The sequence below is a fragment of the Oryctolagus cuniculus genome, chromosome 9 (assembly GCF_051225735.1).
Source record: "Oryctolagus cuniculus isolate XC-2025 breed Fujian yellow rabbit chromosome 9, ASM5122573v1, whole genome shotgun sequence".
NCBI lineage: Eukaryota > Metazoa > Chordata > Mammalia > Lagomorpha > Leporidae > Oryctolagus > Oryctolagus cuniculus.
In genome coordinates this window covers 32931877-32959506 of record NC_142875.1, presented here as the reverse complement: position 1 = coordinate 32959506, position 27630 = coordinate 32931877, and the positions used below count along the sequence as shown (strand labels likewise).

At 33.2% G+C, this 27630-nt stretch overlaps 1 protein-coding gene across 31 annotated transcripts in view; it reads right to left on the bottom strand.

The window, feature by feature from the left end:
* Positions 1-3834: 3834 nt before the first annotated feature.
* RBM26 (RNA binding motif protein 26) overlaps positions 3835-27630 on the bottom strand; it is an 88821-nt gene continuing 65025 nt past the window's right edge. For 21 of the 31 annotated variants that reach the window (XM_089303516.1, XM_089303524.1, XM_089303518.1 and 18 more), the window contains 6 exons: positions 25620-25820; positions 22797-22883; positions 14120-14233; positions 11301-12501; positions 10622-10680; positions 3835-6907 (listed from right to left, as the gene is read on the bottom strand). In XM_089303516.1, the coding sequence (XP_089159642.1) occupies positions 12412-12501; positions 14120-14233; positions 22797-22883; positions 25620-25820 (492 nt within the window). In that variant the 3' untranslated portion in view covers positions 3835-6907; positions 10622-10680; positions 11301-12411. The remainder of the gene's footprint in view (positions 6908-10621; positions 10681-11300; positions 12502-14119; positions 14234-22796; positions 22884-25619; positions 25821-27630) is intronic. The other 10 variants (XM_089303522.1, XM_089303528.1, XM_070048398.2 and 7 more) reach the window with 5 other exon arrangements.

Genomic DNA, 27630 nt, shown 5'->3' with positions numbered 1-27630 from the left:
CCTTTAAACTTTTAGAAAAAGGAGAAATGACATTCTGACAAAGAGGTATGTAGACAAGAGTCCAATGTAACAAAATTGGTGTACAAAATGTGGCACAGAATACCTGGTTTTCAATATTGTAAAAATCATGGGTTCCTTCAGGAAATCTGTCAGGGAATCAACACAAGACCAGCTAGCTGCTCTGGTTCAATCTCAGGTAAGAACATCACATCCCACACACAACCACCTCTCCATTAAAGCAGCACTAAATCTGGAGAGATGCTGTGGTAGGCCATAGCTGGAACTATACACATGAAGGCTCTAAGTGAACACATACGGAGAATTTCCAGGTCCAGCTGAGTAGTCATCAATTTGTTATAAAGTACAGTATAGCAACAATCTTGAGTCACTGAGCCTTGACCATGGCTCTGAAGAGTATGGCTTATACCTCATGTGGTAATATAAATTGTGCTGAAGTGCTCTTGTGGCAAAGAAAATGAAAGGATACACAGGGAAAGCTGCAGCAAAGTGGCCTAGTGTGTGGGCCCCTGCCAACCACCCACGTGGATGACCTGGAAGAAGCTCCTGACTGCCCTGGCCCAGTCCTGGCCATAGAGGCCGTCTGGGGAGCTGGTGGATGAAAGATTGGTATCTCTGTCTCTTCCTAACTCCTTGAAACAAATAAACCTTTAAAAAAATTTTTAAATAACAGAAGCTCTGCTCTTTTAGGTTACCCAAAAAATGGTTATTAGGATTCTGAACATTTTTAAAGTATGTAATTACCTTCTAGTATTATGACATGTTGGGGCCACCATTGTGGCCCAGTTGGTTAATCCCCCGGCCTGAAGCGCTGGCATCTCACATGGGTGCCATTTCGAGACAAAGCTGCTCCACTTCCCATCCAGCTCTCTGCTATGGCCTGGAAAAGCAGCAGATGGCCCAAGTCCTTGGGCCCCTGCACCCATGTGGGAGACCCAGGAGAAACTCCTGGCCCCTGGCTTTGGATCAGTGCAGCTCCGACCAGTGAACCATCGGATGGAAGACCTCTCTTCCTCTGACTCTCCTCTGTGTTAACTCTTTCAAATAAATAAATAAATCTAAAAAAAATGTCAAATTACTATCAGACCAGAAATCAAAGAATATTTTTGTCTGATTTATCGGATATAATCTTTGTTAAGTGCCAGATACCCTCCTTTGCATTGTTTGTTAATGTTACTTTTCAATTTTTAAAATTTATTTAAAAGACAGAAATGGAGACTGCCACTTGCTGGTTCATCCCCAAATACCCCTAACAGGGCTCAGCCACACTAAATACAAGAGCCAGGAACTCAATCCAGGTCTCCCATGTGAGTGGTAAGATTCTAAATGCTTGAGCTATCACCACTGCCTCCTAGGGTGCAGGCAGCTGCAGTAGAACCAAGTATCAAATCTAGGTACTCTGATAAGAGATGTAGGCATCTTCATGGCTAACCTAAAACACTGCCCTCTTTTGTAAAAATTCAGGTTTAGTGAGTCCCGTGACATGGTGGATATTCACCTACATTTACAGATAACCTGAAAAACCTGATTTAAATCAGATCTTTAGGATAAAGACATTTTAACACTAAAAATGTTTCATGAATTTCAGACTTTAATGGCTTTCTTTTATGTGATTAACTTTGTCTCTGAAATCTTAAGTTTGTTGGACTTCTCATTAACCTCATGCCCTAAACTCAAAACACAAAAAAAGGCACACATCATATGGTATACCGTCAGAATCTTAATTCTCATAGCACTGAATGCAAAATGTATTACTGCATATTACAATACACACTTTTTATATTATTAGATGAACCAAAAGCTGAGAATTTAAGAAAATTCTACTGTAACATTACAAATCTTCTAATATTGGAATGTTATACTGTAATTACACCCAAAATGTTCCCATTTTCAAACATTATCTACCATTGTAGATAGTTGATGAAAATATTTATGGTTTGCAAAGAATTTTTCTTTTCAGTAAAATGGATTATCGTTCCAAAAATGGTCTTTCATGTTTATGAGGGACAAAAAAACAGAGGGAATCACTGTATTTGCATTAATTTTCTTTCAGTCTATTTCATTCTGTGTGCGTATCAATCTCAACATCATAGGGAAAACACACATTACACTTTTTGAAAAAACAAGAAATTTAGGGATGAAAAATGTGGTTTTTTGGATTATTATTGGCTTTTTTGTATATTCCTCTAGTGAATATAGTACTAGAAACAGAACTTACTATACTGATTCTGCCATTTAATCTTAAACATAAAGATTACTTGCCATATCTTTATGAAAATTCACTAGATACTGTAACAAAATTATTAAAAATCTGCAGTTCCAAAAAAAAAAAAAACAAACTCTACTAAGGTATACAGAACCCTGACAATCCTATAGTATGGAAAATAACAGTGCAGCCATGACTGCATTCAAGCTTAACTGCTCTCTCAGCCATAATTCCTATTATATAAATACGGAATAAATTCAGTAAGTTTGACAGCTCCAAAGAAAACTGAAGTTCTGCTATTTTTCAAAGCTAAATTATGAATGTATTGATGTGTTTATACATACTTTGCTCTGTAAAAGATCAAGTTCAAGATGCATTGTAGTTTTAGAAGCTGGTATACTTTGACCACATAGTTCTGAGGATTACATACCATGGAGAAATAATCAAAGGTAGACAGATTTTTAGGGGCACAGTAGCATCATTTATATTAAAGTAATAAACAAAAAAGGCACTAAGTGTCCCAAATGAGAATTGATTACTTGGGGATTCATTTTCAAATGAAGGAACTCTTAAAAATGGTATAAATTTATCATAAGTGAAAAATGGCTACATTATAAATTATATCCCAGTTTTTAAAATACCCAGTGATCATTTATTGTAACAAACTATAATACTATGCCTTTGCTTTAAATTTCTAGCTTCTCTACAATGACATATACAAATTTCATGTGATTTTTTTAAAAAGGATTTTAAAAGGACAAGTTTATTCATACTTTGTGGAGAAATTCTTCTTGGATTAAATAAATAACTTATATTTGCTCAGTCCTCAGGGGCTGGCTATATATACAAGTATGTGTGCTTTAAAATAATTTTACCAAGTGCATTGTTACTGATTAATAATCAAAGTTGTTGACTTTTTCACATCCAAATATATTGTTAGATTTTGAGACATGTGTGCTTCTATGATGTGAATGTATTTTTTCACAGAATTGGTATCACAATCAGAAGTTAACAAACTTAATTCACCCATATTACAGATAAAAGGTATATCTACAGTGAAAAACAAAAGAACAAATATACAATACTTGTCATTCAGTGAAGTTAAATACAATATGAACACGCTGAATGCTAACTAAGCAGGCCAAATGAAATCAGGAGGGAGAAAATAAAGTTCAGATAAAAATGGTGAATATTATGAAGCAAAGTTCTCTGAAGGCTTTCAATGGCTTTGAAGACTGACATTATGAGCACTTTATGTCTAACTTCACATCTTGAACCAATGGTATTTTTATACATACAATAAAGAGTACTCCTTGACTACCAAGTGGAATAAAGAGCAAGTTTCCAGCAGTTAAGTTAGGAATTAGAAAGGGTAATGGAGATTTTGTGTATGTGTGAGAAAAGGAGCCAAGGACACATTGGAACCAAAACTGACAAAAACAGTGAGAATGGAGGGTAAAGACAGGAAGAGAAAATGTGGAGCCATTTCTTTTTGTAAACATTTTCAAGGCTCTCAACTGTGAATACCTGACAGATATAAATTTTTCTTTCTAGTCTATGTTAATATAACTGATGTGAGAGGTAGGGCAATTTTAAAAAGTTAACAACTGTTTTTAGTAAGACTATTTTATTTTAAAAATTTGCAAAATATAAAAATAATAAACATGAATATTTAACAAACAAAACAAATTCAACTATAAATAAAAATGTTGACAATCTCACATAAACATGTAATACTATAAACATTCTAAGCATACAAGAGTAATTTTCTAGTTCAAGTTTTATCTTTTTCAGTTCAAGTTTTATTATCACTTCTTAAAAATAAACAAAAAAGCTGCTACAGCTTAACCAATTACTTTCCCTCCACTCAAAGAGCAGGGAATTTTTTTTTTCCCATGCCAACACACATTCATGAAATGGGATACTTATGGGCACAGGTATTAAAAACTGGAACAATCCAGTCTCCAGACAAGAAAAGACTCCTTTGGTGTTTTCAGATTCAACAGTCCACAGAAATTGTGTTAAAATAAACCACTTATTAAAAGGAAACCTGGTGCCAGACAGTAAGCTGAAGTAATTATCACACCTCAAACAAGTTCAGGATTCTAAAGAATCAAAAGTAAACATCTATGAATGCTTTGTTGATAACTAACTGTATCTTATGAACATTCAGTTGAGTGCTGGAATGAAATCTTGGGGACAAAACAAAAATCTACACATCAAAGCAAAACCTTTACAATGTAATATACATGTCTTTACAACTCATCAAATGTTCTATAAATATTTAGGAATTACTGTTCTTCCTATTGAATCAGACTGATGGAAATTTAAAGCAGAGCAAGATCATGTCACATTTTAGGATTAGAAAAGTTTTCCATTTGAAATGAGAAAAAGCCCTGCTGTGAGCCAAATGAACAACTTCTTATCAAAATAAACTACTGAGGAGATGGAAACTGGGCACAAATAAGTGTACATTCTGCATCATTTCCTTAAATTATGAGGTGTTTTTAAAGGGCTGGGCTCCTTAAGTGACTCAGCACAAACCACTTTTATAATTATTCTGCTAGATTAGGATAAATCACAAGCAATCATAAATGAAAGCCTAGCAAGGTCTAGACAACAGGTTCAAAATTAATAATGAAATGTTTTGTAGCACCAATAACATTTTCCTAAGACACTTGAGGGGCTAGTATAACTTTAAAGTATTATTTATCTTGTAAACAAGACCAAAAATATTCAGTTGATCTGTATTTTGAGCATAAATATTTATAAACTCTATTTAAAAAAAACAAATATAGCATGACTAGAGCAGCTAATAGTGTAAAATCCAAGTATACCGAAAAATATAAAGATATATAAAAGGCTTCCATAATGCAATCATGCAGAGTTAAATCGCTTCATTCACTTACACAAAAGTGATTCTGTACATTATCTACACACAGCTCCATAAGAATCTTATTCAGGAAAATGAAATAATGAGAACCGTATCTTAAATTTATCAACATATGGGAATTTAAATATGTAACTGATCAACTGGATTTTGGCAATTTTCAAAAAGCACAATGATCTTAATGAGAATGAAACCATACTGACTTCCAACTCTGTTTTTTTCTGTTGTTTTTGTTTGTTTGTTTTTGGCTTTATTTTGCTTTTAATTTAAAAGCAAAGGGGAAAAAAGGAAGATGCCAAAATAAATTTGAAGGTGATCCACATTCAGAAACCAATCAAAATTGTTAACAAGAAGTATCTCTTCAGAAAATGTTCTCTGGGTTCCAACCTAGCAGGGAAACTACACTGTACAGGGGCAGAGAATCCTTCCTTGAGAATAAAAAGTTCCAAACTAATCTCGGAAAATATTCATGAACTTACTTGCAGCTATTTACTAATTGCAAATGTGAACCAAAAGTCTACTTAAGAAAACGCCTTGCAGACTTTTAGGACATAATTATTTAGAAGACCTTCAAATATATATACTTTTCCTTTAATCACGCCATGTTTAACCAATGGAGATCAAAATAGATAATTTACGTTAGGACTGATGTGTTCATTACATTTTCTTCTTTATGAAGACAACTGCAACACATATGCAAGGAAAAAAAAGTGTTTGCAGAACAGTTAGCTTTGCACAAAAAAAGGGATAAAGTGAATATGGCTAGATACAAGTAAAAAAGGGGTAAACATAATCTGTGTAATTTGGACTTTTTTCTAATAGATTTACTACCAAAAGTAACTACCAATTTCTAAAATGTCTCTTGATAATCTAAGAAAGAACACTCAGAAACTTTGTCAAAAATTTTTTTGATGATGCCCACTATGTATGTGGGTGAATTCAGCATGAGGTTTAATCATATTTGTTATAAGTCTAAGCCATATTGCTTATAAATTATACCTCACTTTTTAAGGAGATGAAAACTATACTCTTAAGATTGTCTTTGATGTCTTATTGCAAGTGAAGAAAACATGAAAAAAAACCCTGTAAAATTAGATATTTAATAGATATTTTAATATTTATATTCCACAGATCATCATCTATTATTTGCAAGAAAAGAAAATTATTCGCTTTGTTTTGAAGAACCAAGAATAAAAAAGAAAATCGGTTGGGTGAGTGGTCTTGGCAACACACATAAACACATTCAGAAGAAACAGGCAAGCTATTACAGCGTTAAAAAAGTACTTTATCATCTGTTCAAAATTTTTTAACTGACTATTAATCCCAGAAATATATATTAAAGCCCAGAAAAATTTAAACCAAACTCATATTTAAAGTTTTTAATTAATTTCTTCATTCTAAATTGTTCACACTAATGAACACAGTATCATGGCTTTATAGATTTCCCAGACACAATTCCCAATTTGGCTGAAACTGAATGTATCTCATATTAGGAAACCAAGAGGCTTGTTCCTTCATAAGGTGTATTTAAAAAAAGAAATGGTTAGAAAGAAAATACTGAAAAATAAGATCAGAGCACACATTTGGATACATTTCTAGACTCAGATGTACTCTCAGACTAACCATAAAGATAAAATGATAATAATGTACATGTGAACATCTAATTAATTAATTAATAAAGGACACACATAAAATGATGGAGTGATATTATTTTAACAGTCGTCTCCAGACAGGAACAGCTCTTGCTCTTGTAGGTCACAAAGCTAAATTCAGGCAATGATGATTTCTCTCTGCTGGAAAAAGAGAAGACTATTAAAAGAAAACCTTTGAAAACAGTAAATAAATCTAAAAATTAAATAATACCATAAACTGACCTCCAATTTCTCTAAATGTTAAAAAAAATCTATTTGAGAAAGGAATAAAAAAAATCAAAGTTGTAGACGAATTACACAGAGGACCATTTTTGGGCTAGAATGATTTTTAACAACACTTCTCTATATCATGCTCCCTTAAGTCATTGAGCTGTGAAGATCAGACAGTTATCACATGGCTATGATCTAAAATTTTTAGCTAGACAATCTAGTAACTTAATAAACAGCATATTTTCACAGAGGTGTGGATAGGCAAAGAAGTTTTAAGAAATCAGGAACAAACTTTAAGACATTGTAAATAAAAGCAAAAATAATTTTCTCAAAGCTTCCCAAATATTTAAAAGTAATTGCAAGGTATGTGTAATTTCCTTTAAATGCCATATGATGATCATTTCATTCTTTAATTACACTATATAATGTGAAATTCCATACCAAGAGCACAAAGGGCAACAAGAAAAAAAGGAACACATCAAATGAGACATTGTTTGGTATAAAGGGGAAGGCTAACTTGATGATGGAAAAATGAATGGACAGATGGAATAAACAGGAAGGGAAGGATTTAGAAAGGAATAGTTATAGAATTGACAGAAAAAAGCAAAATTAAAAATGGTTTCAATTGTATTAAGTAATGAATACATGATACTGATAAACTGTAATAAAAGTTATATCAAATTAGATGTTTTTCTAAGCAAGCATGTTGTCATTAGAAATTACTGAGAACAGTAGCCATTTTCACCAAGATTTCTTTCTGTCCTAGACTTTTAGGGAGCTATTTTGGAAGAATATCTGTTTTATCTGATAAGTATATAATGAGAGAGAGAAAAAGAGAGAAAAGACTCTTCTCTAAAGGCCTATATACATACCTTAGAGCAACTAGCCAGGTCAAGAAGTTAACAAGAACAAGGCAGTTTCTGAAAGCTGGGAAAAGGAAATGTCCTTTCTGCCTCACATATACTTTACACTAGTATTTAATTCTACAGTAAATTTTCATTTTTAATTTATAGGATTTTAAAAGAACAGAAAAGGCCTAAGAAAAAGACCAAAAAGTGAACTAATTTAGTTACCTAGAATTTCATGCAGGACATTGTATTTTAAAAGGCTAACAGTCTTTTCTAAGGGGGAATAAAGTTTACTTAAATAAATTCTAGAAGGACGAAAACGAATTGTCCATAATTAGTCTATATTACATGTTAGAGGAAAAAGAAAATAAAGATTGATCAAATTTGTATAATACCCTAAAAGCCATTGATATTTCAACATACTGAACAAGAAATTGGTTTCCTTCTGAACCTTCATAACCAATGGTTAGTGTCCCAAAATTTGAAATACAATCCCCCAAAACCTAGTTACAAGATATTTCCTTCAATTAAGTTCAGCCATGCTTTCTATAATTAATCAGCTAAAACAACTTAAATTTTGACTTTATAGTAAACTAGTAGGTATTACATTTGATCATAATACAATACAACAAAAGCTATGGAAAACTCCCATTCCTGTAACACATTTTCAATAAATGCGTGGGAATCAGTTAAATAATTATTAAAATGTTACAATTACCCAATAACATTTAAAACAATGCTGCTTAGAGACATAAAAGAGTGAGTAAAATATGTAAAATGACAACTCAACCATCCCTTGAGGTAATCCTAATCAATCTTTGTACCAGTAATATTTTCTCTCTTTTTTTCCTACAGGAGCTGTTTACATTGTCCTCAATCCTTTGCCCACTCCCAAATCAGCCTGTACAGCCCAGTTCTGTACTAAAGCAAAGAATTTGTTAGAAGAGCTGTTGGATTAAAAAATGCATGTATAGTTTCAGGCAGCACATTGTAAAAGGAACAAGCAAAGTAAACTGAGATGCAAAGATTTAAATCCATCTTGGTGGGAGAACTGACTGTATCTGATTACAGGCACATATTTATATTTGTAAACACTGAGGATATAAACAAAATGAAAAGTTAAAAGTTCTAATGGGGAAAGGGAAGTGCCTAGTGAAAACAGAAGTTAGTCTACATAGTTTGAATGGAATTTGTGCTGGCAAATGCAAGCACTTTGGAACACCATATAAAAACTGTACCAAGAGACAGTATATGAATGAACATACATCTAAGTTGTTTCCACTGATAAGATGGTAGAAACAACAGCAACAACAGATAGGAAGTATTGATTTAGATATTTTAGGTCAAATGCTAATATAGTACCATGTAAATTTCTCATGTGAAAGTGACCTTAGAGATCATCTAGTCCAACCCTTTTCTTCACAGGCAGGGAAACAATCCTTGATGAGGTAGGACACTTATCTGAGGCCACAAGAGTTAGTTGCATAGCCAGGACCAAAAATCTCTTACCCCCTGGTCCAGTCCTCTACATTAGGCTGTTTTTAATATAAAAACTAGTTGGGTGGACTAGATTGTAGTTCTCAGCCTTTGCAATCATAAGATACAGAAATCAAAAGGCTTTTTACACCTGAAAATGACTGTTAACATTTAATATTTCAAAATATTAATGGTCCAATTATTGTGGAAATGCCACTTGGGATTACATATGTATACCTCCAGCAGTACTTGTCACCCCACTGTGAGCAGCTTAACTGTATCAATTGTTTAGCAAAATGGTTCTAGTGACTGAGTAGACCTTCAAGAGAGATTTTTAGAAAATTGATAAGAATTAACAAGGGAGGTAATTGTCACTCCATTACTGGAGATTTAAATATGCACTCATTCATTACTTCAATCAATAAACATCTATGTGCCCATTATGATCAGGGCTTTATGATAAGCATTAGCGATAAAAAGATGAATAAGACATGGTCCCCTTCCTAGAGGAGCTTGTAATCTAGTGGGGAAGACAGACATATAAACCAGATAAATTAATTACAACATAAGTACTATAACAGAGATATGAACAAAGTGCTGTATTAAAAGGGAAGGAAAAGTAGGAACTACCTAATGACCAAGAACTTCTAATTTTTTGCAGTATCTTTGAGGCAAGAACTATGACAATTATATAAACACAATCTCATGCACAATCCATAACCAGGAAGAGGCAACAATGTGGAGTTAAAAAAATGGCACTGGAATCAGAATGTCTACATTTAAATCTAATCCTTCCATTTACTAGGAGTTAAGTCACTCCATCTGTATTAGCATAAGTTTCCTTATCTGTAAAATGAGAACTAACTACTTCAAAGATGTGTCTTAAGATTTAAACGAGAACATGAAAGTATATGTAGAATATTAGTATTTATAAATATATTCATAAATAAAAATCTAGTAATAACATAATACTAAGTAATATTTATAATTCAAATCATACAGATGCTATAAAGTATAACTGTAAATCTAATCAATGTTTGTGATATTTAATCCCCATAACTTGGGACCAAACTGAAACATATCTTTAAATTTAGTGGGAAAAAAAAAACAACACCACTTAATACATTTTAAATCTAGGCTACTAGAGAATTTTATGATAAGGTAATTGAATGGCTATTTATGGACTGAAATAAACAGAGTAGATCATTTCAGTTACTTTATAAAGGGATTTTACAATAATTTTTAAAATATCAAATTATAAAGCCAATAATCAGTATGGAGCTTTAACTGGCCTTTGAAAGATTTACTTTCTTTATAATACCTGTTTGGTGTAAAGAGAAGAAACGTGAGCCTCTGCCAATTTGGCATCTTTCACGACTACTAAAAAGAAAAGAAAACAAACTTACCTAATGAATCAGAATAGCACATAGTCAACACACAAAAGACTACATAAAAATATATCATAGAGCTTAGTAAAGAAGCTTTTGTGTAAAGTCACTATTTTGACAACTGAAATCTGATTTTGAGATTTTAAAGTATAAACGTGCACCAATTGTAGCCAAACATTTCTATAAAATGGTATTATCAAGAACATACACACAACTTTAACCCCAAGGGGGGTGTGGGGAAAGAAGAACACCCACAAGTTACTCCATTAACACAAGACCATGATGGTGGCAGAATTAACAGTTTTTGATTGTGAGGATCCCAATATGGAAGAAAGTTATTTTGAATGTAATTTCTAATTTCTAATATTATCATTATCAAGAAAGGAAAAATACTTGCAGCAAAAATGATGAATTTAAAGATAAACATGTCACCTCCCACCCCCTCATGCTACAAAGAATGCATTTATTTCCTAGAAACTGCTATATTAACTTTCAATGATCATGTTCACTTGCCAGAGAAATCCACTTAAAAATCACATTATTGTTGTAAAGGTCAGATTTTTATACAGGTATAGGAAATACACACTTAAAATATCAGACTGAAACACTTACCAAACAGTGTTTTCCTAAAGTAGTATCTATAGTACATTTCTTTATTCATATATCTTCAAATGGTCAAGTTTTCTTTCATACATCCAAAATGTAATGTGATGTTTTCTTATTCACCAAATGTTAGCTCTACTTGAAGTCTGGTTCCAAACTAATCAGCCTGCTTTTAAATTTTAAGACATCTGTTGAAAATTTATAGGATCAAACCAAACTGAAGTGGTATAAATTTTAAACATTGGATTGTACATTATTATAAAGGTACCGGTAACTATTATTATTATTAGGAATAAGTTAGTGATTATAGCTCCTTTTGTGATAATTGGGGGGAAGGGTAGATCACCATCTGGAATGGTCTATGTATTTTAATTTTTTTTCTTTTTCTTTTCTTTTTTTTTTCTTTTTTTTCTTTTTTCTTTTTCTTTTTTTAAAAATCAAGGAACATTGTCTTGGTCTTTTTTTTTTGTCATTGCCTTTTTTTTTTCTTTTCTTTTTTTTTTTTAAGAGACCATTCCACTTTATTTTTTAACATCCAGATGCATAAGGGCTCATATGTAAAGCAGTCATACACCATTATCATTAAAACCCATATGGTAAAATACATACACAAGTCCAACAAAAGGCTAATACATAGTAAAGCCTAGGCATACTACTATGTAATATTATGAATACATAACTTGGAGACTTTAGTTAGAGTACTATGTTATCTATTCATTTTTGAAAACATTCATTAAGATTTCAAATGCAAATTCATTCCTTATTTGGAGTAAAACAAAATCCTCTAAGTTATAACAAGTATTGGTCATAAGTTTTCAGACCTATTCATTAAATTACAAAGAACCCAAAGAATTCTGTAATGTTCATAAGTATGTAATAAAAACATTGCATATGTTTCTAGTGTGATGTCTTTAGCAATTGTTTACTGAAATAAAACGTAAATATCAATCTTTCAAAATACAGGATCAGAAGGTAGTTTTCTTCTCTCTTGTCTATTTGTGAAATCCATCTTCATCACATTTTACCAAAAATTGTTTTTACAAATATGTAAAAGTACATTAGATAATACTAATGCAACACAGGTAGAGTTCTAGCATATGCAGATCATTGATCAGTCAAATCATCTTCTCCAAGAACGAGATTCATTGTCCTCTTCTTCTTCATCATCATCTTGAAGTAATGAGTCATCCACCAAAGACTCTTCCTGAAACTTTAGGTTAAAATGTGTTTAGGAATTTACCCAAAAAAAAAAAAAAAAGAAAAGAAAAAAGGTGACACTTTTGAATATTGAACTCTCTCAACAGAGCTGAATACAAAAGGTATTTCTATAGCTAGAACATTCAAGAAATAAAGAAAAGCAACGTTTATCCATTTAATGGTTTTCTACAGTTTCAACTGCTTGCATGAAATAGGCACCAAAGAAATACCATAATAAGCCTTTGTACATGCCATTTCTCCTGCCTCTCTTTACCAAATTATTCCACTTTCTACATATTCAAAATAGTGCTCAGCATTTTTGTAAAAAAAAAAGTCATAAGTTTTCTGACTTATACTAACCCTGAACACTAATGAACCAATAACTTGCATAAATTCTACCGAGATTTCTATTTCTTTTCTGCTACATGTAACAAACATTTCCTTGTATAGCATTCCTTTCTTTCCCACATTCCCTTTATTAAGTTTCTCAGACTGCTTTTTCAAACTTTTTAAAATACCTAATACCAGGAGCTCTCCTGCTTTTCTCCCCATTGAATTCAAACTCATGGAAGGACAAAGGTATAATCTAAAATATAAAATGACAAATCATGTATATGAGTTTCATAATACACATTTTATTCTTGCATTTGACTATGGATATGTATAACAGCCTTGAAATGCTCTTCAAACAAAATGAAGTGCCATTATGAAATCTAACATAGGTAAAATATGGACATATTACTTTCCTTACCTTAAACTTAGAAACTTTTTCCTACAGTTGTTTCATGATTAAACAAAACAGTTAATTACTTTTAAGTGTTTGGTTTCCAAGGGCTCACTTTTTTCACGGTTCTGCATGCCCACATCTCTCAGTCATCAAACTAACTACTGATTCCCAAGCAAAATGCACTTCTCCAAATCTATCCTAAAGCTTATCACTCTGCCTGAAATCTCTCTCTCAACTACAATTCCCAGTCCATTGTTGCTAACAGAAGGCTATTTTATCACTTAGGGTCCAGCTCTACTGTCAATACCTTCTTTAAGATTCTTCTTGACAGTAACAGTTACTCCTTAATCAAGGTTTCCACAGCATGTTGTCCAAATCTGTATTCAGCATATCAGTCTGCCTTTTCTTATAATTAATTTCTTATATATCTGCCACAACCCCTCTTTCCAGATTATAAGCTCCTTGATAACGGGACCGTGTCTTATTCATTTTTGTGCCTATCACCATATCTACCATATAGCATTCATTCTAATGAACTAAAATGATATGAATTAAAATAAAAGAAAGCTGAAATGTTAATAAAGCAATTGAATAGAACTGATATCCTAAAACTTAAAAATGTTACAAGATTTCCTGTGGATAAAAATCTAATGAATAATTATGATGTTCTAAGAGTAAATGAAACTCAGTATATATGTGGTTTTCTTATATTCTCTTTGGATTAGCAATCCACAGTTCTTCTCATTAATCCAGAAAATTTAGTTGTCTGTATTTATCTGATACCCCCTGCCTGGAATATGGCTCAGGAATAAAAGCTTATGTTAAAAATCACAGCCATAAAAATCACACTTTATATAAAAACTATAAACAATTAAGGGCAAAAACAAGTGGGAAAAAAACATACTTCCTCTTCATCAGGTTCAATTTCCTCTGTTTCCACTGCTGAAATATTAGCTATTGGTTTATTCCATGCCAGTTTTAGATCCTGCCCTTTGAAACGGGCTCCATGAACTGCAGCCTAAAACAATTAAGAACATTGGAATATAAAACATTAGTTATTTCTGAACAAAAAAATAAACACAATTAAAGACAGCTTCCTATTTTCTTTGCAACGATTATTCATCTCTAAATTTACTATGTTATTATAATTTATTATACTTATATAATTTACTTTTTATGGTTCTTTACTTCTAAAACTGGATTAGTGATTGGAAATAATTTTAAAAGGAAAACAGGGAACAGTTTAACTCAGCAGAGTTATTTCATCACTGGTTAATATTTGACCAGAAAAAATGTCTATATGTTTACTATATAACAATAACTATTTAAGATAGCAATCCCAGGGCATTTCAAGATCCTGGATGTGACTTCAGAAGCAATGTCTAAGTCAGGATTGTATTTTAATTGCTGATTTACAGAGATTATATATATATATATTTATATTTATATATATATAAACTATTAGCTAGAAACCTTTAACAAGTATAAGAGCAGTTTTACATTTGTAAGGTATCTCATTATTTTCAAATTATATCAAATGAACTGCTGTAAAATGTCTGATGTGTAATATGAAACACAGATAACTCAATAAATGGGAAAAATCCTTGACCTTTTCTGTTGCAAAATACAGATTTCCTCAAAGCTTTTATAACTCAATATGAAAAACTTTGAATTTTGGAAACAGTCAATTCTAAGTACTTGCTATCTTAAGTGCCTGGTTTGGAATCAGTGCATTCAAATTAAAGTAACACAAAGTAACATAAATCAATGTTAGCAACATACCGAAATAACTCATAGTCACAAAAGATTTATAGCACAATCTCAAAGTATGGCATAATATGAAATGTAGAAACAATTACAGGTTCAGTGACATCTGAACATGAATTGTGTGATATTAAAGTCCCTAGGTATAAATTTTAAAACTGCACATATAAATTTATAATAAATTTAGAAGATTTCATGTCCATTAAAATGCAGCTTAAGAGTTTTTAATCTATGGTTTCATCACAATGTCATTCAACTAGAATTTTTTTAAAGTAGTCACATATATTTAAGTTCAGAAACAAATTGCAAATTTTAAAGCTATAATTATTACATAAAAATACATCATGCTACTGTAAGAAATTCCAATTATTGCATGCAAAATTATATTCATAAAACTCATCTTTCGATTCAGTTTCTTCTAAAAAGCAAAAAATGTTATTGACATTTTCCATAATTTCTTAAGAAAAATTTCTCATGAACTACTTTACACATCTTTATATTCAGCACACAATTCAAATTTATAAGATGAGCCTACACTTTCCAGTGGCACAGCAGGTTAAGCCATGGCATAGGATGTTCACATGCTGAGATCAAATCTGCCTCCACTTCTGATCCACCTTACTGCTAATGAGCCTGAGAAACAGTGAATGATGGCTCAAATACAGAGTCCCCGCCACCCACATATGAAAAACTAAGTACATTTAACTTTTTAATAACTTTGCTCCATTGGAAACCCGACTATTAGACTGTGTAAATCTTTGAAATAACTGAGTTTTTGCTTAATGAAGATGTAAATGTAATTCAAGAACAAAAATTCCTAATGTTATTAGAAACATTATTTATATTCCATAGTTACTTTCACTTTAACAACATTTTATAATAAACAGAAAATTTAATAAATAATATTTCAGGTAATTTACAACATAAAATCTCTAGACAAATCCTTCTGCAGCCCACACATTTTTTTTTAATTCAAAATTTCAGACCATATAATGTAAAAAATTCTAACACATGGTTATCCTATCCTCAAGAGGTAACCACTATTCTATGGAGAGTTTGGAATAAAATCCCACAAGTATTTTTCTACATATATACCAGAAAACTTTGTGTACACAAGTATATATGATATGTTTATGGGAACATATTTTACTAATTTATATCTTCTTAAATTATTACAATTGATTTTTCAGATACTTTTCAATATCCACATTATATGTCATTTTTCTTGAATGAATGGATATATAATATACATATTATATGCACATGTGTGTTTATATAATTAACAAACTCACTTCTATTGACATGAACAATTTTGTCTTTTTGTAAATATGTGTGACTTTCTATAGGAATAAAATACTTCTTTACTTCTCAAGCAATGGCCTGTCTATATTCTAATTGAATGGAGTTTGTCAAATGTATGGCAACGTTATCTTCCTCAGCTGGATTCCGATTCTGTTTATAATGTATGCTTTTACTGAAGATGAAAGGGTGGTTGTTCTTTTTGTTTTTTTCCCATGAAGTTTCAGATTTTCATATATTAGAATTTGTCAACATTTTCCTTTTCGAATACTGTACCATATTTTTAAAAGCCCTCTCTACATTTACTATTTTCAGAAATTCCCCAGCCTTTTCTAGTTTTATTAAAAACAGAAAAAGAAAGAAAAAAAAAAAAAAAAAAAAAAACCAGGCCAGCCTTGTGACGCAATGGGGTAATCCACCACCCAAAATGCTAGCATTTCAATGAATGAGCACTGGTTTGAAACTTGGCTGTTCTACTTCAAACTCAGCTTTTGCTAATGCACCTAGAAAGCAGCAGAAGATGGCACAAATGTTTGGGCCCCTGCTACATGCATAAGAGACCAAGATAGGGTTAAGGCTCCTGGCTTCCATCTGGCCCAGCCATGGCTACTGCAGCCATTTGGGAAATGAACCATGGATGGAAGATCAATCTCTCTTTTTGCCATTCAAATAAATAAATAAAATCATTTAAAAAAAAAAAACCTCTTATTCAATTTGAATTTATTTATATATACAAAATAAAAGACATAATGCCCTTTTCCCCTCAAATAAATAGTGGGCTGTCCTAACACCACTTAGTAAATAATCTGTCTTTATTCCTTGTTTTATTTAAAATAACTCCTTTGTGATAATACTAAAACCCTTACATATACTCAGAATAAAAGAGTACAGAAACAGATCTATCATCTGTTTATTCCATACCACTTCTATATTTTTTTAATTTCATAATAAATTATTCTTCATTCTTTTCACAATATTCTTGGTTATTCTGATGCTTTTTTGTCCTGTGACCTTCAGAATCTTTTGGCCAAGTGCAATATCATATTGTCTCTATCACCACTACATAATAATTAATATGAACTAGATCAGTGCTTTTCATAACAATGCACTGTGGCAGTCAAGACTTCTGCAAGCATTTCACTAAAATTCACTTGGAAAGACAAACTACATTATCACTTATAATATGTTAATAAAGAACACCATTTTATATTCCATAAGATGTCTACTTGAGCAAGGTGGAAGTAGTCAAAAAGGTAAAAGTGGGGTGAAATGCTAAATTCATAAACTAAGAAAGGAAGTATGTGGCAGAAATAACCTCAAATGAAGATAAGATTAAATTTGTTCACCTTAATTAAAATACAGTTAACAATCCAGATAAAAAAAATTTTTTGGAAAAACTACCAAAGTATAAACAAAGTCAGCATAAAAGTGTATACAAATACAGCAAATAAAAAGAACATTTTTTAAAAAACTTTATTTATTTGAAAGGCAGAGTTACAGAGACAAAGAGAGATGGAGAGACAGAGAGACCTTCCATCTGCTGGTTCAATCCACAAATGGTCACAACGGCCAGAGTTGGGCCAATCTGAAGCTAGGAGCTTGAGCCATTTTCCACTACTTTCCCAGGCGCCTGGATCAGAATTGGAGCATCTGGGACTCGATGCGTTACCTGCTACAACATGGTGCTGGCCCCCCAAAAAGGCTTTTTAAAAGATTATGGTGTAGCAGGGAAAGCCACTAAGATGCCAGCATCCCACATGAGTGCAGGTTCAAGTCCCTGTTGCTCCACTTCTGATCCAGCTCCCTGCTATTGTTCCTGAGAAAGCAGCAGGAGATGGCCCAAGTGCTTGTGTACCTGCACCCACATGGGAGACCGAGAAGCTCCTATCTCCTGGCTTTGGTCTGGCCCCGCCCTGGCTGTTGCAGCCATTTGGGGAGTGAACCAATGGATGGAAGACCTCTCTCCGTAAATCTTTCAAATAAATAAATCTTTAAAAAAAAGGTATGTTGCCCAACACCGCGGCTCACTTGGCTAATCTTCTGCCTGCGGCGCCAGCACCCCGGGTTAGTCCCAGTTGGGGCGCTGGAGTCTGTCCCAGTTGCTCCTCTTCCAGTCCAGCTCTCTGCTGTGGCCTGGGAGTGCAGTGCAGGATGGCCCAAGTGCTTGGGCCCTGCACCCACATAGGAGACCAGGAGGAAGCACCTGGCTCCTGCCTTCGGATCGGCATAGCATGCCAGCCGCAGCGCGTCGGCCGTAGCAGCCATTAGGGGTGTGAACCAATGGAAAAAGGAAGACCTTTCTGTCTTTGATTGTCCAAAAAAAAAGTATGCTTTAAAAATTATTTCACAGATAAATTCCTATAAACTTTTAAGAAACATATCTACAATGCTACTTAAATTATCTCAGAGTACAAAGAAAAATGGAAACATTTCCATTTTTTCAAAAAGTAAAAGTAATATTCATTTGTACCTAATGAAAATAACATTCCTCCCAAAATCAATCTTGAAAATATGTATTTTAGAAGTAAAAACAAAACAAAAAATTGAAAAAAAGGACAGACTTCAGTGACTTATCAAAGAAAAATACAATGGGATATACATCAAAAGTAAATGGCTAGTACAGTAATAAAAAAGCATATAAATAGATGAAAGGAAAGAAAAAAAAACCTTCATCATCCTAGAAATATACAAACACAGGATAAAATCCATTTTGGATTAAAAAAATCTTTGGTAGTTTTTAATAAAGCATAGTTTGTATTCGACTTTAACACAAAAAGCCAGCATCTAATACTAAAAATACTAGAAGCATTTTAATATATTTTATCAAGATACTATTACTAGTGTTTTTAATATTTTTCTGAAAGTACTAACAGTGCGAAGTGTAGAAATGTAAGAGATATAAGTAAAACTATTATTTTAATGAAGTTATGATTGAATGACTACTGAAAAAATCCAAGAGAATGAAATCACAACTATCAAAAAGTAATTAACATGGCAGTTAGATATCTAATAAAAACAGATGTTTGTTCTTCCTACATACAATCAGTATGTATATTAGAACATATAATGAAAGAGGAGCTCTCATTTAAAATAGCATTGAAAAGAGGAGATATCGGGGAGAAATTTATAAGCATTTATGATCTTTATAAAGAAAACTTTAATGTTCTTAAAGGATACAAACAGACTGGAGAACTTGAAAAGCAATGCCATTCTCGAGGAAGTTATAATATTATTAAGATGTTGATTTTTCCATAAATTTTTCTATCTCTTTAGAACCAAATAAGGTCATTCTAAAATTTATATATAAATATATTTTTAATGACTTATGTATTTGAAATGTGGAGTAATGGGGTGGGGGGATAGAGAAAGATGCCTGCATCCCATATTGGTGTGCCTAGGTTCAATTCCCAACTCTGCTCCCAGTTCCAGCTTTTGCTACTGCACATCCTGGAAAGCATTCAGTGATGGCTTGAGTAGTTGGGTCCTGCCATCCATGTGGAAGACCCAAATGGAGTTCCTGGCTCTTGGCTTAGCCCTGTTCCAGCATAGGCTCTTCAAGGTGTTTGAAGAGAGAAATAATAGATGGGAGATCTATCTGTCTCTACTCTCTCTTTCTGCCTTTCAAAAAAAAAAAAAAAAAAATTGGCGTCCTTATGTCAAACATATTGATTTTTTTAAAGATTGTATTTATTTATTTGAGAGGCAGAGTTACAGACATTGAAAGGAAGAAACAGAGAGAAATGGCTCCCATCCGTTGGTTCACTCCCCAAATGGCCGCAACAGCTGGAGCTGCGCCCATCTGAAGCCAGGAGCCAGGTGCTTCTTTCCGGTCTCCCATATGGGTGCAGGGGCCCAAGGACTTGGGCCAACTTCTGCTGCTTTCCAGGCCACAGCAGAAAGCTGGACTGGAAGAGGAGCAGTCGGAGCTAGAACCAGCGCCCATATGGGGTGCCAGCACCGCAGGCAGAAGATTAACCTACTACACCACAGTGCTGACCCCAAACATATTGATTTTTAAATTTCTATATATTATTTCCTTGAAATCTAGAAGCTTGAAAATCACTAGTCTATATTCTGCTTGCCTGAGAAAAGCTTCAACTGAATTTTATATTCTTTTCAAAATAGAATGTTACAGACTTTTAAGAAACTTTTTGGGTTAAGGATATGTTGGTAGTTTAACAACTTTTATTACTCAATTTCAAATGTTTATCATAGCAGTAGTAGTTATTCTCTTCAGCCTACTGAGTAAATCCAAATAAAATGGTATTTACCTTGAAGAGGTAACTCTTTAGATCTAGCTTTCATCTTAGTTATTCTTTTTTTTTTTTTTTTTTTTTTTTTTTTGACAGGCAGAGTGGACAGTGAGAGAGAGGAGAGAGAGAGACAGAGAGAAAGGTCTTCCTTTTGCCATTGGTTCACCCTCCAATGGCCGCCGCGGCTGACATGCTGCGGCCGGCGCACCACGCTAATCCGAAGGCAGGAGCCAGGTGTTTCTCCTGGTCTCCCATGGGGTGCAGGGCCCAAGCACTTGGGCCATCCTCCACTGCCTTCCTGGGCCACAGCAGAGAGCTGGCCTGGAAGAGGGGCAACCGGGAAAGAATCCAGCGCCCCGACCGGGACTAGAACCCCGTGTGCTGGCGCCGCTAGGTGGAGGATTAGCCTATTGAGCTGTAGCGCCGGCCTCATCTTAGTTATTCTATCACTTATTCAACTTTCACATAATTCAGTGTTAAATCTTTATTAAACCGGGTATTTTTACCTGACACCTATTCATTTTGGAAAAAAAATATACATCATATATGAAAGCATAAAAATACACATGTAAGGTAGAAAAAGCAAGACCCAACAAAAAAGACATGTGTCACTAGGTCTGAACAACAGGAAACCTCCAGAAATTATTTAAGCAAGAATTTTTTTTTCTTAGCCATGTAAGTAAACAGGGAGTAGTACACATGTTTTTGAAAGTTCTTAAAATATTTGTAATATTTTAACCATTTGTACATTAACAGTTAACATTACCTTATAATAGCATTACTTAAAAAATGAATGACACATTGAGATATGCTACTCAAACTACATATGTAACGATGGAATGAAAATCATCATTGAAGCCACCAAGAAAGAAAGCTTATCTAAACTTGTACTCAATAATACCTGTAAAAGAAAACTTGATCAAGTTCTAGTTTTTCAATATAGCACACATACAAGTTTACAAGAAAGTTCCAAACTCTTGTCAAGTAGAAATTACTTTTCATTTTTGCAAATGATTCTTAAATGAGAATACTTAACTAGACTTTAAAATAAAAAACAATAGACCATCAGGAATCTATTCTAAAAAACAACCCACTATACCTCCTTCCACTACCAAAAACAAGATTGCTCCAGGGATCCAGTTGAACGTTTTTCTGAGTTATTAGCTTCAGATTTATACTAGTTAAAATGCCTTAAGAATAACTCCTACAGTGAAGTCTTCAACAACATATCATTTTAATGGCAAAAAAAGATTCACTACAAAGAATATATGTCAACTTAGAAGGTGTTTCAAAACTGATTTAGGTCACAATCAACGTAAAGCTTCTGAAAAGTATCTCAATCTTCCCAAAAAAACAGAGTTAAATGTTTGGAAAAATGATTTTGTTCTTGAGGAAAAAAAAAAAAAAGACATGGACAAAATAGTTACTTTATCTTTTCTACAATTCATGAAGAAAAAATACAGAAGACTATGAGTCCCCCACACCTCTTACACTTTCGTTTTTTTAATCATTTAAGCCCAAATTAAAAACAAAGTTTTGTATATATTTGTATTTATATATTTCTGGTCAGTCCTTGGAAGGGCAATTAAGTATATAGTTCAAGACAACTCTACTAAGTATCCTAAAAGCTAGAGCATATATGTGTTTTGGGTATAATATAGCAAGTAGTAGAGATCTTGTTGGGGGGTATGTTGAGCTACTGGAACTTCTCTACAGCCATCAGATAAGGATGGTTAAGGATGGACATCAAGATTAGTCAATTTTTACTTGTCCCTCAACACTCAAAGCAGATCTTGCTCTGCGCCAGTTGAAGAAAAGAATAATGGAAAGTGTGAAGACCCTATCTCCTATAAAAAGAAAGAAAAGGAAATTTTTGGTCTCAAGACAATATAATTTGCCACTGAACTTGGCAAATGACCATATATGTTCTAATTATATATTATATATAGACTTGCCTAACTGCATTAGGCCATTCCTATTTCATAGACTCTACCTATTATTGAAACATAATTACTCAGTAAGTAAAAAAAAAATTAGTCTAAAGGAAAAAAATGGAAGGAAGAATGTAAGAAGGAAGGACAGAGGGAGGATTGTGGATAGAAAGGGAAAAAGGGTAGTACGGTTAGCTTAGAATTGTATCTATGAAATACATGAGATCTGTCCTCTTTATATTAATAAAAATTATCTAAAATTAGTCTATATTAAAACTTAAAAGCAGTGTTTATACATTTAAATTTGAATTTTTGATAAGTTTTTAATACTTACTACTTCAGCGTCTACTCTTGTCTTGAATGTAATTACTGCATGAAGTGAAGAGTCATCAATCTGACAATCTTCAATTTCACCATATTGCTTTAAATTAAAAAAAAGTATTTCCCCCAAATAAATATTTTGAAATATCCAAAAAAAATCCTAATGGCATTTAAAACATTAAATACTAATAAATATAACAGAGAATATGTAACAATTCATACTGGTTAACAGAAAAGAATGGTTAAAAATTCATTTTAGTACTTTATAAGAAAAAGGAGTGGTCCTACCTTTCAATATTACTTATAATTCTATACTTTCAAGAATTAGTAAAACTTACATTCTATTGAAATATTTTTTAAATGAAGGAAACAATGGTCAAAGCCTGAATTTCTTCTTATATTCATCAGTCCAATCTCAGGATATCAAATTCTTAGATTATTTTATGAGTTTTTAGTATCATTTCAATAAATTGGAAAAAGATTCAGAAAATTTAAATAACTTTCCCAAAATAATAATAATAATAATAATAATACCAAGATGAGAGTCCAGATTTTCTGATTTGAAAGGTTGACATTCTAACTGTGCCATATGCTCCACTACACAATATACTATTTTAAGGGTATTTAAAAGCTAATCACATTACATTAGGACTGTTTTTGGTGTGCTGGACTTTTTTTTTTCATGTACAGGAAGACTTTTCTATATGACCAAATAAAATTCTAGTCCTTTATATATAATTAGTATGTTCCTTTTTACCCCAAAATAAAATCACATCCATAATCTCATTAAATATATATACAATACAGAGAAAATTTATATAAAAAGAACTCTCTAAAGACACCCAGATCTCAACTCTGCCAATTAATATTAGCTATGTAAACTTGAACAAGTTACTTCAATCTCTTGTTTCATTTTCCTCATCTATAAAATAATGGGCATAATAAAGGAACCTACCTCATATGATTATGCAAACTACTCACAATAAGTTATTATAAAGTACTCATAACTATACCTGCCACAAAATAAGGGCTCCACAAGTTTTGGCTGTTATCTTTTATTACTACTAATCCCAGTGGGTAACTTAAGGAAAACATTTTGTTCATCCCAATGTTTATAGTCAATTTTGAAATGTGAATTATCACTGCTGACTTCTGAGTGGAGTTTGACTCTCTAGGCGCATGTAAGAATTTTCTTCTCTGAATATTTTTCAAATCAAAACCATATTAGGGGTTGGAATTTGGCAGTTATTAAATCACCACTTGGGACACCAGCATCCCTTCTTGGATTGCCTGCTTTGAGTCCCAGCTCCCCTGTTTCCAGTCCAGCTTCCTGTTTCCACACACCCCAGGAGGCAACAGATGATGGCTCAAGTGCTTGGGTTCCTGCCATCACGTGGAAATCCCAGATTGATTCCAGGTTCCCAGTTTTAGTCTGGCTGTTTCAGGCATTTGGTGAGCGAACTGTTTTGTGGAAGATCTATTTGTCTTTCAAGTAAAATAAATTAAAAAGAAAAATTTTTAAATCTTAGTCTCACCAAACCACAATCATAGCAAACTCACCTTGCTTGTTTGCATTATTTTAGCAGATTTATTTCTAGTTTCCTGATTAGCTTCACAAGACACTTAAGTTACCTGGATCTCTTTTTCTCTGTGGAAGCGTATGAAAGTGGGATGCATTGCAGGAAAGAGCTGGGCTATATTATCTCAAACTTTTCTAGCTCCTTCCTTTTTCCCTCTGAGTCCACTAAGCACAGGACTTCCTAGATTCCTCATCCTTAAATATTAATCATTTTAGTTATTTCTTAAATCATTTCTTTCAATACCTCTTTATGTCCTGACAGAGTTGTAAGCCTTTCTACAGTTAAATCTGACTTTTCACAAGCCTAAATTTTTTGTGTACCTATCTACAAAAGCTTACCTATACTTTAAGATCTAACCTCCAGTTTTATTACCTCATTAAATTTCCTCTATTATTTCTTCCATCGTATGCCATTATAAAAGTTACTTCCCTAAGTTAATAAAGTACTTATAGTGTTTAATAAATTTAAGTTGATTGCAAATTATCTTCATAGTTTACTTTAACTGGTTTTGTGAAACCAATATATGTAAAAACCTTCAGGGTAAAAAACTGATTATTTCCTTCATCTCTCTGGAGCAATTACCGTAATGCTGAGGGTAAAACTGATGCTTAGTAACTAATCTTTGGGATACCACTAAGAATCACAACTTTTAAGTCAAAAGGGCCTGTAGGCAGGTGTAATCTTCTTCATTCTGCAGATGAATCTAATGAATCCCAGAAAGTACAAATTAAATAATAGATTAGCAGTGACTAGAATGCCATTCTCCTTTCTTACAGATAAATTGATTATAAGTAGATAGACTCCTTAATTAAGCCCTGACACTGCTTATAAGGCAACTTCAAGATCTCATATCAAAATTTTATCTTATTTTCAATCTGGGTCAGCTAGATCAAGACCACAGTATCAACAAATAAATTCCACTTTAACATAAAAAAAAAAATGAAAGGTAACATGTTAACTATCTCCTTAAAAATAAATATGAAATAAAACTAACTAAAGGAATTTCCTCTCTGAAATATTAAAGTTTAAGTCATTTATTTCACAGTATTTTAAAAGCCAACTAAGTGTAAGAGTTGTGACATTTTTTCCAGAAAATTAAATTAAAATTAATAAAGATTATCATAGATTAATCAAACCCTTTGTTCAGATTACTGAGTTTAAATAACTCATGTCTTTTTCATAATTTCCTCTTTAATCATATCTATTATCCTCAATGATGATCATCAGTATTTGTTTGTTGGGTAGTAAGAAAGTACCGCAAAATGAGGAAGAAGATCTTCTCTATCACTCTCTGTAAATGCAGAAATCTCCAATGCCCTGGGACGGTGATCCACCACAGCATGACCAGGCACACCTCGCCCTCGACCTCGACCCCTGCCTCGGCCATGAGCTGTACCTCGACCTCTTGAATGTATTCCTCTACCCCGACCAGATGAAAGAATCCCTCGTTTTGCAGCCTAAAAGAGATCAGATACACAGGTTAACAATTCTGGATTTTCAGGCTGAATATCTCTTTATATAAAATACTGAGTCCAAAAATAACTCAGATTTTAGCTTTTCAGATTTTGTAGTATTTGTACAGTTTCCCAGCTGAGCATCTCTAACCACAAAATTCAAATCTTTGGAGTATTTTGAATTAGAAAATGTCAACCTATACTAACAGAAGCAAAGTGTTATACTCTGGCAGAGGTGTCAAAATTTTAAGCAATATGTCATCATATTCAAATAATACCATATAAAAGGATCAAATAGGGGCCAGCATTGTGGCGCAGCAGTTAAGCTGCCTCCTGTAACACAAGCACCCTACCTGAGTACCAGTTTGGGTCATGGCTGTTCCACTTCCAATCCAGCTCTTTGCTAATGCACCCAGGAGGGCAGCAGAGGATGGCCCAACTGCCTGGGTCCTTGCCACCTCCATGGGAACCCAGACTGAATTCCAGACTCCCAGATTTGGTCTGGCTTAGCCCCAGCCACTGCAGCCATTTGGGGAGTGAAGTAACAAATGGAAGATCAATTTCCATCTCTCCCTCTCTTACGTGTAACTCTTTCAAGTAAATAAATAAATAAATATTAAAATAAAAAAGATCAAATTATATAAGCCACAGTTTTAGTCTTGAAAATCAAAGCAATTTTAGGCAGCTAATGAATTCAGACAAAATTTTTAACATTAAAATTCTGAAATTACTAAAAGCACCTTTCTCTTGTTCTAAGTTCTTGTTCTCTAAATCATCAGGGTATATTACAAGATGATCAGTGACTTTAGATTTATAAATAATATACAATATTAAATATAATTACAGAAGTAAATATACAGATACATAATACCTACACATAATAAACCTACTTTGCCAGTTTTGATGTTCAAATATAATGTTTCTCTTTCTTTGCCTGTTGATTCACAGTACTCTTAAATTCATCATTTTAATCATTTATTACTAACATGATTATGAGACCAATGTAGCATACTATTTTATATGATATGAATATGAAAAGTATGAATAGTGTACCATTCCTTTAAACCACAAATATTTATTGAACACTTCCTGTTTAAATTCTTACCCTCATGAAACTCAAATCTTAGAGGGGTAAAGAAACATTAAACAAGTTACTTAATTATATCAATGAGAAATTACTCAAAAAGCAAATGACTTACTTTAAAATAATGTAAAGATATGAACAGGACAGAACTTCAAAGATGTGCAGTGAACTAAACCACCCTGAAGGTGTTTTTATCTGGTTTAGTCTCTGCTTTATTTCCAACACCTACAATAGTACTTAAGCTACTGTTGAATAAGGTTGAACTTAGTATTTGCTCAACAAATCAATGAAGAAACAACAAAAAAGCCTAGAGTAAGAACAATGGAATCAAGGTTAAAAAGAATATGGTTTTACAAATACTGAATAAAACTCAGTGCAACTGGACAGATGAGGATGGAGAGACAAATTCAAATCATGCACACATGGGGCTGGCGCTGTGGCACACCGGGTTAACGCCCTGGCCTAAAGCGCCGGCATCCGATATGGGCCCCGGTTAGAGTCCCGGCTGCTCCACTTCTGATCCAGCTCTCTGCTGTGGCCTGGGAAAGGAGTAGAAGATGGCCCAAGTCCTTGGGCCCCTGCACCCATGTGGGAGACCCGGAGGAAGCTCCTGGCTCCTGGTTTCAGATCTGCGCAGCTGCAGCCATTGCGGCCAATTGGGGAGTGAACCATTGGATGGAAGACCTCTCTCTCTCTCTCTGACTTTCAAATAAATAAATAAATCTTTAA